General features: G+C 39.7%; 1 protein-coding gene across 2 annotated transcripts in view; it reads right to left on the minus strand.

Moving 5' to 3' along the window:
- Positions 1–8,144: 8,144 nt before the first annotated feature.
- LOC147701290 (uncharacterized) overlaps positions 8,145–13,993 on the minus strand; it is a 183,626-nt gene continuing 177,777 nt past the window's right edge. Inside the window, exon 5 of one of the 2 annotated variants that reach the window (XM_086928613.1) lies at positions 8,145–8,481. In XM_086928613.1, the coding sequence (XP_086784739.1) occupies positions 8,288–8,481 (194 nt within the window). In that variant the 3' untranslated portion in view covers positions 8,145–8,287. The remainder of the gene's footprint in view (positions 8,482–13,993) is intronic. The other variant, XM_086928614.1, reaches the window with a different exon arrangement.

Here is a 13,993-nt window from a genome sequence, read left to right on the forward strand (position 1 = left end):
TATCAGTGAACCCCTTCTGAATTTGATTAACACTGACATTAACATCGAAATGACAAGTGATAGCGGCTTCAAGCCCAAATCGATATTTCTACCACAACTAAACAACGATGTCATAAACTGTTTTGAAAGAGGGATGTTACAAGAATTCAAGAAGTTGGATTCTGAAAAGTACAGAAGTAAACAAAATCTAACTAAAGCGCAAAGAGATGCAATTTTAACGTTGGAGGAATAAAGAGACTTTGTTATCAAAAAAGCGGACAAGGGCGGGAATGTGGTGGGGTGGCCGCTAGATATGTATATTAAAGAAGGCCTGAAACAATTGAATGATGTAACTAAATACAGTAAGGCTTGTAAATCTGAGTATGAGGAGTCTAACAAAATGGTGTATGACAATCTCAAATACTGGAGGGAACAGGAAATATTGGAGTATAGTGAACACATGTATTTATACTGTAAAGACCCAAAAATTCCTGTATTATACCTCCTACCTAAAATACACAAAAAAGCCACTAGACCACCAGGTAGACCAATAGTGTCATCTCGAGGCAGTACATTGGAAAATGTATCTAAATATGTAGATTATTTTTTACAGCCATATGTCCAAAGTCTGCTGGCCTATATGAAGGACACTGGACATTTTTTAAATAAGATCAACGGGATTGAATGGCAAGATGATTACCTGCTCTTAAGCATGGATGTATGTAGTTTATACACCAGCATTCCGCAGAATGTTGGTGTGGATGCTTGCAGACACTTCTTGAAAGAAAGATCATTGTCATTTCTAGTGCACACGGAAATGATACTGAGATGATCTCTATTTGCTAGAAAAACAATTTTTTTATCTTTGATAAGACTATGTACAGACAAACCCAGGGGTTGGCAATGGGGACCTGCTTCGCCCCCAGCTTTGCAGGTCTTTACCTCGGCTGGTGGGAGGAGCAGGTGGTCCGGAAAATCAAATTGTACCAAGACCATGTCGTCCTTTGGGCCAGGTACATAGATGACATGTTTTGTATTTGGAGAGGTGAACAGGAGACAGCGGACAAATTTGCTGTACACTCAATGTGAACGATTGTAATTTACAGTTCACTAGCGAGACCAGTAGAGAAGAAATTGTTTTCCTGAACCTTGAACTATATATTGACAATAACGCTATACAGAGCCGATTGCACAGAAAAAAGACTGCTGGTAATAGTCTGTAACTTTCTCAGAGTTGCCAACCCAGAAATCTAGTTGCCAGTATTCCTTACGGGGAGCTATTATGAGCGAAACGCAACTGTAGCTCAACTGAGGACTACTTAAAAGAAGAAACAGTTATGGCATAATAGATTTAGAGAAAGGGGATATAGTGAAGATGTAATTTCGGCAAGAGTGGAAAAAGTGAAGAATCTAAATAGGGACACCCTTTTGAAGAAATCCTTAGAAAACAAGGAATCAGGTAATAAGCTTAGGTTTATAACCACGTACAATAACCAGGCTTGGGATGTACGGAAAAGCTTAAATACATTTTGGGAAGTGTTAAGAACGGATGAGGACCTTAAAGAATATGTAGGCCCATATCCATCTATCACTTTCCGACGGTGTAAATCCCTTAAAGACACTCTAATGACAAGCTCCATAAAATAAACTAAGAGAAAGAATCCAGTTGAAGGTTTTTTTACTTGCATGAAATGCAAGGCGTGCAAGCACAGTCAGAACTGCAAAACCGTCAAATTGAGAAAAGATAAGCCAGCATTCAAAATAAGTAGACATTTTTCCTGCGACACTGAGTTCGCAGTGTATGCGTTAAAATGCCCTTGCGACCTTTATTACATCAGAAGCACCATCAAGAAAGCCAAATTAAGAGTTCTTGAGCATTTAAGAGGAATCGCTAATAATAGTAGAAAGTATCCGGTTGCTCATCATTTTCATGAAACCCATAATCAAAATCAAAACCTCATAAAATTTTGTGTATTAGATTCAATCTCCCAGAGGGAAAGAGGGGGAAACTGCATGATTGAGTTGAGGAAACTTGAATCAAAAATGATTATAAAGTTTAATACCAAGATACCTGCAGGGTTAAACTTTGATGAGGAATTGTCAATCCATCTGATATAATAACACAGAAATATGAATTTATGAGTCTATCATTTGTGTCTATTTTTCTCTTGATATGTTTTTAACTGAATATTTTTTATATTACAATGAGAGAGTTCCACCGATACTAAATTAGAAATTATATGTTTCAATTGCAGAATGAATAATGAAAGAATGAAAAATGTGAAGATCCAGAAGATGAACTTTATTTATGCTCACTTGAGCAGGACTCTTGTTTTCAGCCTAAGCAAAAGTGTAATGAATTTAAAATTGATTGTTGTTTAGTGGCTAAAATCATGTAACACTGGTTTAAATATTAAGTTTAAATGCCCACTGGGGCAGTATATTTCAACACCAGCATTGTGACCATACGAATACGGAAAAAGTTAGTCCGAATGGTCAGGCCACGCCCACTGGGGCTTTAAATGTTTTGACATTTATTTATTTTGCATTAAAATTATGTAACTCGAGTATTGTAGAATTATGGAGTACAAATTTGAGTTCTTGCAAAAATCGAGGTATTTTCACTGTTTACATCTATTGAAGATATAGCAATGGAGTCTTTCCACTGTTTCTGTCAGTAATGGGCTGAACTAGTCTCTAGCACTTTAAAAATAAATTTTAAAAATACATGTTGTGTTGGTAAAACTTAACCCATGAACAAGCTGTGACTGAAAAAGCGAAACGCGTTGGGCACCCGTTGCATAACTGAACAAAGAGTTTAACAAATTGAGGCCGTGGCACCAGTGTGGAATTCTTTTTCGTCAACCTGGATGTTGTTTGATACACACACCTAGTCAGTCATGCAAATAATCAATCACACCTCCATTTCCTCAACTATACAGTTATACACACCTTACTTATTCAAACATATACTAACACATATTTACTCTATTATACAATCCCTGATACAAGTTCACAATGATCCATACAGCCACTCACACATTCACTGGCTCTTTGGCACAGTTATTGATATATGTCAACTCTCACATGTGCTGTTTTACATATGTACTTACTTTGACATGTAGCACTGAGATATCCATTCACTCACCAATACACTCATGCACACAGTCAACCGCCCATACAGCTGTTTCCACATGCACTTTTGAACCCATACATCTAGTGAATCAACTGCTCACTCATCTATGCAGAGAGTCATACACCTCCCAGCCACCCACACACACACTCAGTCTCCCATACAAATACTTGGGCAACCAATCAATAACCCATATAGTTACTCATATAGCTACTGATCAACACATGCAGCAGTTTACAGAACAACAGACATAATGATGCACAAATTAAGACAGTTTAGTCACTAACCCATGCACTCAGTGAGACACATTTAATCACTCACTCATACAGTCAGTCATGCACCTACTAAATCCTTCATCCAGACACTTATACATCCTCTCATTCTTCAATATGTAAGACATATTTTAACTTTACAGAAACATACAGTCACTGGATGTTGTCATCAGTGATTTCATCAGTGATGTCATTTGAGATGTCATCAGTGATGTCATCAGTGATGTCACTGACCATGTCATGAATGATGTAATATGTGACATCATCAGCAGTGGATTGCAGGTGCGTGATATATAGTTAGTGCAACTAACTATATAAGCGAATTTCAATGGTTTTGTGTGAGTAAAATAAGGTTTTGTAAATGCTAATTCCTAACTATGTATGGTCTGTAACCTATGGTTTTTTCAGTGAATTTTTAAGGTTTTGTAAATGCTAATTCCTAACTATATATGGTCTATAACCTATGGTTTTTTCAGTGATATATATATATATATATATATATATATATATATATATATATATATATATATATATATATATATATATATATATATATATATATCTCAATAACAAAGTGCCCAGAAGTTTGGGAAAGCACTCAACAGCACCTCCACCATCCGGTGCTCATCGCCAGCCTGCCTGCATAAAACCATTCATATTGTTCGCCTTTCGAAGGTTTGAGTCTTAAGTAGATTTCAGAAGAATGCAGGCAAGTTGACTTTCCTTGATTTGCTGTGCTTTTAGGTATCGGAATAGTTCCTCACCGGCAGCCTCTCTTTTTTCTTTTTCTTAGAGATGGTGCTCTCCCCACGGCAGGACAGCCGTGTGTAATCTCAATAACAAAGTGCCCAGAAGCTTGGGAAAGCACTCAACAGCGCCTCCACCATCCGGTGCTCATCGCCAGCCTGCCTGCATAAAACCAAAAATCTACTTAAGACTCTAACCTTCGAAAATGAGTAAATATTTGGCGCTGATTGACTGATATTAACTGCATGTCCCAGAATGCACGGGACACGCATACTGCACTCAGCAGGGCTCCGGATGTCACGTGGGGCCAGCATTTAATTAAAAGACATCAACATAAAAAACTGAGGTTTCAGCGCCATGATTTGAAGCACCAAAGCCTTTGAGAAAGGGGTTATTGACCCTGAAATGCGTCAGGCGAACAATATGAATGGTTTTATGCAGGCAGGCTGGCGATGAGCACCGGATGGTGGAGGCGCTGTTGAGTGCTTTTCCAAGCTTCTGGGCACTTTGTTATTGAGATTACACACAGCCGTCCTGCCGTGGGGAGAGCACCATCTCTAAGAAAAAGAAAAAAGAGAGGCTGCCGGTGAGGAACTATTCCGATACCTACGAGCACAGCAAATCAAGGAAAGTCAACTTGCCTGCATTCTTCTGAAATCTACTTAAGACTCAAACCTTCGAAAATGAGTAAATATTTGGCGCTGATTGACTGATATTAACTGCATGTCCCAGAATGCACGGGACACGCATACTGCACTCAGCAGGGCTCCGAATGTCACATGGGGCCAGCATTTAATTAAAAGACATCAGCATAAAAAACGGAGGTTTCAGCGCCATGTTTTGAAGCACCAAAGCCTTTGAGAAAGGGGTTATTGACCCTGAAACGCGTCAGGCGAACAATATGAATGGTTTGATGCAAGCAGGCTGGCGATGAGCACCGGATGGTGGAGACGCTGTTGAGTGCTTTCCCAAGCTTCTGGGCACTTTGTTATTGATATATATATATATATATATATATATATATATATATATATATATATATATATATATATATATATATATATATATATATATATATATATATATATATATATATATATATATATATATATATATATAATTTCTATGGCAAAATGAAATCCCTCATAGTCTCGTATGCTGCCTTTGCCTTAAGAAATGAAAGAACTTGCCTTGATTCTGGGACTCGTGTCGTTTTCTGGGTCTGGGGCTCCAGATTTCAGTCTTCGTGCTTTGCCTGCATATATATATATATATATAAAAGTGAGGCCAAACGCCCTATGGAAAACTCAATGTTAAAACTCGTTTTGGGACCCCCCTTTTTTCTCGGCCTCCCCTTGACGAAACCCCCCCAAATTTTCAGGGGCTGCTTGGAAACAAAATGTGCCATTTTCCTGAAAATTTCAGCCGATTCGGTCCACAAACGTTAAAGTTATTAGACATAGAATTTTCAAAAGTTACATAGAGAAAAAATCCTAACTATATATACCTACTGGCGACCGCCAGTAGGTAATATATATATATATGTATATATATATATAATTTCTATGGCAAAATGAAACCCCTCATTTTGTTCCTTTTCAAATTAAATGTATTAAGTGTTACCACTTTATTCCAATCAAGATGACTTCAGGTGTGCCATACTTTTGTCATAAGTAAGACTGTTAGCGTTCTAGTTGTTCTTTAGGACACTCTGGGACATTCTGTCATTGGGCTATAGTTGGGCTACATCTGGCTGATATTTGGGCTACATTTGGGCTCTTTTGTGTCTGGTGGCCATCTTGGGAGACTGCATATCAGAATTTTTTTAATGAAATATAAGAGGATTTGAGAAGTCACTCAAAATGTGCCCTAATTTTTCTTTCTTCAGCAATAATCATAATTTCTATGGAAAAATGAACCCCCTCATTTTGTTCCTTTGCAAAGTAAATGTTTTAAGTGTTAACACTTTATTCCAATCAAGATGACTTCAGGTGTGCCATACTTTTGTCATAAGTAAGACTGTTAGCACTCTAGTTGTTCTTTAGGACACTCTGGGACATTCTGTCATTGGGCTACATCTGGCTGATATTTGGGCTACATTTTTTTTTTTGTCTCTGGTGGCCGTCTTTGGGCTACATTGAGCTACATTTGGGCTCTAACATATATATAGCCCAATGTAGCCCAATATATATTTTTCAAAGTATATTTTTGGAAAAACCACTGGAGCATATATCTTGAGTCATAGCAAAGGCACATCGGGGTACCAGTCCCTACAATTTTGCCAAGTTTGGTGGAAATCCATTCAGCTGTTCAGGCTAAAAGTGAGTCCAACCGCCCTATGGAAAACTCAATGTTAAAAACACGTTTTGGGACCCCCCCTATTTTCTCGACCCCCGCTTGACGAAACCCCCCCAAACTTTCAGGGGACGCTCAGAAACAAAATGTGCCATTTTCCAATTCCGTCCATCAACGCCAAAGTTATTCAACATAGAATTTTCAGAAATCCCTATTAAAAAAAATCCTAACTATATATACCTACTGGCGACCGCCAGTAGGTAATTTATATATATATATATGTATAAACATATATATATACACACACCAGACACCTTCTTAATAAAAGGAACCAGCCCACACAGGTCCACAGATAGCTTCCTCTTTATTTCCAGCATCAATATATATATATATTATATATCAGAGATGTCAACAGTGATATCATTTGAGATGTCATCAGTGATGTCACTGACCATGTCATGAATGATGTAATATGTGACGTCTTCAACAGAGCATTTCAGGGGCGAAAGTTATAGTTAGCTCAACTAACTATAACGGCTGAATTTCTCTGGTTTTGTACGAGTGAAATGTCCAACTAAATATAGTCCCTGAAACCTGTGGGTTTTTAGTGAAAAAAAAATATATATATATACCTACTGGCACTGGGGCTCCCCCCACAGGGGATGGGGTCCCTGGGGCCAGAAGTGGCTCGAGAGGGGGGCCACTTGGTCCCCTCCAATTTAATTTAAAAAAACAGCTGGCCAGCCCAGGGGGATGGGGTCCCTGCGGTCAATAGTGGCCTGGGGAAGGGGGGCCACAAAATAGATTTACGCAATTAAAAAAAAGGTAACTTTCTTGATCAACAGCTACCTTTCTTCCAAATTTGGTGTAATTCCATTCAGCGGTTTCGGCTGCAGCCTGCTCTAAGTTTACTATGGAAATTAACATGGAGAAAATGTGTTTTGAGACCCCCTTTTTCTCGTCCTTCGCCTGAAGATTTGCAACTAGTTTTGAAGTTGTCGAGAGGATTCCTCAAACAATACTAAAGTTACTGTCAAATCAAAAAACGCTCCTACTTTTCTCACATTTCCAACATCAATATCCTCATTCACTTGCACTCACCAACAAACATACATGACCTACAGCACAACACTTGTATTCATGCTTTTCAACAATCACTCTGTATGCTACACAGATAGCTGATATTACATCACAACACATTCTAGATATACGGCCTGATTGAGAATATGAAGGCAAGTCAAGAGGTTATCCCCATCAGAAATCTGATGATCAACCCGAATAATAAGGCAAATTTAAAATAAGTGATGGATGGAGTGCTTGAATTAACCTTATTACAGGGACACCCTGGGACAGTTGTGCACTTCTCAAGATTAATAAATGAATCAACCAATCAAGCAACTAATCAATCAATCAGTCAATCAAACCAACCTTCCAAAGATGACTTCAGAACAATATTGCAAGCCCTGATTTTCTCCCACCTGGATGGAAGTCATGACCTCACTGGCACACATTTGGCACTCCTGAAAGCCAAAAGAATCATAGGAGCAAATTTCACTAAGGGTGTGAGAAAGAACATCTATCCTTAAGAGTGAGAAAATACATTCAATACATTTTGAAATAGGGCTGTAGAGAGTGGATTCTAATAGAGAGTCCCTTTCATGATGTTCCCATACTTGTCTGTCTAATCTAAAGTGGATACTACAGATCAACCTGCTTATTGTAAAGATAGAACATTTATTTTAGTCAATTTTGGCTGAGCAATTAATCCCACATACATTGTAATATGAAAAAAATAAAACACAAGTAATCAAATAAGGGCTGCAAAAATGTCCATCTGTTTGATACACTTGAAAAATGAATGTTAGTTCTTTGATGACGTGTGATTTGTCTGTCTACAGGATTGTGAAACTCTGCCTTCCAGATGTGTTGGCAGGGGTGGGTTGCGGGATTCTCTTATGTTTCTGCACTGAAAGACGATGCTCACAACAATGAGAAGAAGCATGTCTGATGAGAGGAGAAGTGTGTAGAGGAGGAGAGGAGCCTCGGGTTCTTCATCTGAAAAGTAGAAGTGAAGAAAGTTAACAGTTTAATCAGTAGGAGAAACTAATTCAGTCACCTATCGATCTCGACAGTGTGAAGATCTCACAAATGCATTCATTATTGAATAAAATGTATTCAGATAGCGGACATGCACAGGACTTGGTAGAATATATGGTCATATGTAGAATTATTCCCTGTGGGCAGAAATTAAGGGCCTGAATTACTATATTTTGATGTAGGGCAGCACAGCAAGCCTTCCTCAGTGCTGCTGTGTGTCTAAATAAAAGGGCAGGAATCCCCATATCTACAAGATACGGCACATTCCTTTCCTACTCCCCTGCACTGGCACACAAACTGCAGCCGTGCACCAATGAAGAATGCATAGAAGGAGAAATAAAAGTATTTCCCCTAGTTGCCTCACACTTATGCTTCCCCTTAGGAGGCATAGAATTCTGATGCTTTCCCAGCTATACAAAATGTTGTAAATCTGGGAATGTCTCAGGTTCCAGGGATGTTGCGTGGGTACCCATTCAGAAACAGTTATAGAACGCCCCTTTCACACAGAATAATGCATGAAAGAAGCCCATATTTCAAGGCCATGAAAAGTCACTTTAAATGGCCTTGTAAATGTGGGCAGTGCCCAGTGTGCTGCCGGTACATCACAAAAAGTGATGCACCGGCATCTAATTGGGCTTGTAAATGGGCCCTAAATGTTCAAGTTTTTAAGTAAATGTTTTGCTAATAAAATTCTGTAGATTGATGTAAGTATGTATATATGTCAAGGTACTTGTGTAGTGAAAACCTAGCTGGAAAGAAATGGAGTGGTGTGATTAACAGTAGGTTTATAGATTTTTAAGGCGTTTAATAGAACTCCTAGAGTACAGCATGGAAATGGAGGCATTGCTAATTCCGAAACATAATTGCGTGTATACACCTTCGTGAATACAGAAATATGCTTGGCACATATTGTACATTGGTAAATGCTTAAAAAATCTGACAGTAGCAGAAAAAATATGCCTTGATTCTCTAACACAATCAGGACAGGTCCTACTCAGGTAGCTAACACAGTAAACAAGCATTGGCATAGCCAATAGGTCTCGGGTTTGGGACCTTCTAAGGTTTAGCCATTCAGCACATTATCCTTTACATTACATTAGCCATTTAACACATCAAAGTTTGTGGTAAACTACTGTTGCAGGACACCCAATGAGGTATGAAGCTACCTTTTAAAAACGATGCGAGTATGAAACAGCAGTCTTACTTGCAGGTAATGTTTGTTTTAATTTCAGGTTAATGAACTATAAAAACCAGCAGAACTTACTATACAACAGACCCATAAAAAGCCAAATAAAAAAGTATGACACACTGACCTTTTAGACCATCTCTTCGGGCACTGCCTTATTGTTCATGACTGTGAAACAGTGAAGGTATCGGATCCTACATCTGACCAGCCCGGATCTCAACAAGAGGAAAAAAACAGAACAAGGTGGCTGGAGAGGATTATTCACAAAACCATTCCCCAATCACACAGCCAATATGTACCGTGTGACCACTGGATTTGTATTCCAAACACATTTATTTTCTTTTTCACATAATTTCCACACACTATTTACGAAAAACAGGCACAAACAGAACCACTGTCAGATCAAAAGGTTCATATATACAGTATCTACAAACATACACACTTACAAAATTGCAACAGTGAATTAAGCAGATTTGATTGAACACACCAACAAAAACATTAGAATATATAATGGTCCAATTGAATTGCAATTATATACAGTGAAAAAAATACATAAACAAAGAACAAGCACCAGTCCTAGGAACTAAAAAACCAAGAGACAAGCAGGTTTGAGATCGAAAAACCAAGCCTGCCTGTCTACAAGAGCCTGTGGTGTGATGTTTCTATGGGGTTGCAACACTAGGGTCCAAAATTGTGATGTAATTTATATCCTAGCGGCACCCTTTATTGTTGCCACAGGGTGGTATTGTCGACGCGTTTCGAACCTGGATGTTCTAGGTTCTCTTCAGGACAGGGACTGGGGGAAAGATTCTGCACGGGGGCACAAAGATTGCCGTAGTGTAGGTATAGTGTAGTTCGCAGTCAACCCTGCAGTATATGCAGAACAGGACTGAGGGCGTGTGCCTTCGGAGAGCGTTCAGGTATGGAGGCAGCTCACATTTATGGCGAAGTAATGAAGGACTGAATCTGAGACGCGCAGAGCAGGGAGTGCTCGGACACTGAACCCAATTCAGGCCGGCAGGCGAAGTTAGCTCGTTGTTTAAATGAATTTTTCAGCCTTCAGCCAGCCTTCACACCACAGCCTCTTGTAGACAGGCAGGCTTGGTTTTTCGATCTCAAACCCGCTTGTCTCTTGGTTTTTTAGTTCCTAGGACTGGTGCTTGTTCTTTGTTTATGTATTTTTTTCACTGTATATAATTGCAATTCAATTGGACCATTATATATTCTAATGTTTTTGTTGGTGTGTTCAATCAAATCTGCTTAATTCACTGTTGCAATTTTGTAAGTGTGTATGTTTGTAGATACTGTATATATGAACCTTTTGATCTGACAGTGGTTCTGTTTGTGCCTGTTTTTCGTAAATAGTGTGTGGAAATTATGTGAAAAAGAAAATAAATATGTTTGGAATACAAATCCAGTGGTCACACGGTACATATTGGCTGTGTGATTGGGGAATGGTTTTGTGAATAATCCTGTCCAGCCACCTTGTTCTGTTTTTTTCCTCCTTATTGTTCATGAGGCAGTGTGAGGGTTGCGGAGTTTGTGACACACAATGGAATGAGGTGCTCAGAGCCCCTGGTGAGAGTGCTGGTAGTGAGACCACAAGGATGGCCAGCATGAGGGCTTGTGACAAATTGGCAGATAGAAAGTTGGACTTGATGTACAAGGATAATATGCGGAGCTTGTTGACCCAGGAAGTTTGGTTCACATGGACTGATAACATGACGGTAATTAGAGGACATGGATCAGTAGCGTGGGGTGTTTGGGGAACATGGCTAGCTGGCACGAGAGTTGACACTCCGGGTACTTTGACAGTGCACTATTCATAGGGGCAGAGGGAGAGAGGAGTGAAGTAGTTTTCAGAGTCGTTGTAGACGTCTCCCTCCAGAGCAATCTATAAATAAAAAATGATTTGTAAAGCGCAGCAATTCACCTGGGAGGCACTCAAGGCGCTGAATTGTAGGTGTTATAATCTAGTAAGTGATTTATGCATCTTCTCTGTTCATGCCCTTGCCTTGCTGCTCAGTCTGTCTAATGTCATCAGAATGTTGAGAGTGTTTGAGTGGAAGAAGGAATCAGTTGGTGTGAAGGGCTGAGCAGTGGAGAACTGCTCCTGGTGGGGTCTGTCTCTGGTCTCTTGATTACAACTTATTACTATGGATCTAAACTAAAGAATAAAGCTAAGATCCTGAACTACACATAAGGACTACGGATCTTTCTTTACTTTAACAGTAGGCATGGGGAGATTAAGTGATTTTCCCATAATCACAGGATGTTGATACCGGGAGTTGAACCTGGCTCCTCCCGGCTCCGAAGTCAGTAGCGCAGGCCGTTACCCCACACCATGACCTCTGTCTGCTGTGTAAGCACCAAAACACAGGAGCCTAGAAATATTGCTATGTCTGTCTGCAACTCTTCATTGCTACTCACCCCACCTGCCATATTAGCTTTCTAGCACACCATACATGTCCCTTGCACGCTTAAACACAATGACGCCACTTCAGTTCAGTTGGCTTAATGTAAAAATTGATGTCAGCACTCTGAAGCACTCCTGGCATGCAGAAGCACTATTCCAATACGTTATATATATATTTATTTATCAGGAACACTCCAAACTTTCTCATGCAAGTAAGGCACTGACTCCGTGAAATAGATGATCCCAAATAAGTTTTATTCACTCATTAGGCTGCTTGACGCGTTTCGGCGGTAAGCACCCGCCTTGTTCACAACATCTTCACAGAATGTGGTTATATTTATACCCCTTAGTCATTGCATTACATCATGCATGTTTCACTCCTGTTTTCATGCCCATTTTAGCTTGTTTTTACATTTTTTCACATGTTTGTAACACGGTTCCCATGGTAACAAAGGGCGACGCCTTAATTAGACTGACATAGAGAAGTTATTTTCACTTTCACAGTTTGTAATTACGTCACCCGCCCCCATGTGTTGTCTCGTTTCTATAGAAACCCTCCGGCACCTTGAGCCCAGTGATTTCCTCACTCTCGCTTTGCGTGTGCCACGCTGTAATGTGGCAGACAGACCTTCGCGCGCTTTACGCGTTTAAACTCCCTCAGCGCTGGTAAGTGTAGTACTGTTACATATCTGGTGATCACTGTTTATACTTGCGTTGGGGCAGATTTGTTTATTATTTATGTGTGCGAGTTTGCTGTGCACACTAAGGTCTCATTACGCTGGTTATCGGGCGTGCGCGGGTATCATGTAGATGCTCCCAGGTATTACCGGAAACGTTTTAGAATAATTATTGCATCTCTAATCTTGGGTACGCGGGTTTAGCCAGGGGAATTTAGGCGGGATTATCTGTGTTGATTGCCTAAATGTATCTATGTGCACCCTCGCGCTAGCGCTCGATAATTAAGCCCTTCTAACCTGTGGGTTCTGACAGGTTTTGATTAGTGTGTATTTCAGTCGCGGTCATGCCGCCTCTTACTGTTCCCATCTTCTCCAAGTGGATAGGCTTAATGTTGTGTGGTAATTACGACATCTTTATGAGATGCTGATACTATATGCTGTGGTATACCTTGTGTCAATCGACCGTTAATACATTGCGCTCGCTTAATATTTACATCGTCTCCAAGTGGACAAGTCTATAAGCGTGTGTCAATGTTTTGCGCTAAGGGGTACTTACATATAAATTACAAAGCATTTTGTCTAAACAGATAATGTTCCCACTTGTGTTACATACATATACACCAATTCAGATATTCGATATACAAGTAATTTACAATAATCAACAATTGATATTATCACATATGTGTGTCTGGTGGTTTTGCTAAAATGCTGCTATGTCAGGCTGAAACTGCTCTCGGGGTCATGTTTGTGCTAATATATACAGTGATAGTCATTGTTTAAAACTGAACAAAAGATGTTTCTTGGAAGGGAGAGAGGAAGAAAATACTTCTCTTACGGAAAGGTCGGGCTAATTCCCTTAAGACTAGGGCCTTGATCTCATATTTACAGGTGGACACTGAGAGCTTCGTCAGAGTTGAGGCCATTGGGTATTTTTGAATTGAGCATTATAATGTACCTAGACTCTAGTCTTCTCAAACTCTGCAGGCGATTACCTCCTCTGATGTTTTTTGGCACATTGTCAATGACGAAGTATGTTAATACTCCTATGTCCCCTGCATGGGTCGTGTTTATGTGCCTGGCCACAGGATAGGCAGGGTCGTCATTGTTAACTGCGCGAAGATGTTGGAGGACTCTGATATGTACAGGGTGAATGGTGCTACCCACATATCGTTTACCACAGATGCAAGTTAG

The sequence above is a fragment of the Lissotriton vulgaris genome, chromosome 7 (genome assembly GCF_964263255.1).
Source record: "Lissotriton vulgaris chromosome 7, aLisVul1.2, whole genome shotgun sequence".
Taxonomy (NCBI): Eukaryota; Metazoa; Chordata; class Amphibia; order Caudata; family Salamandridae; genus Lissotriton; species Lissotriton vulgaris.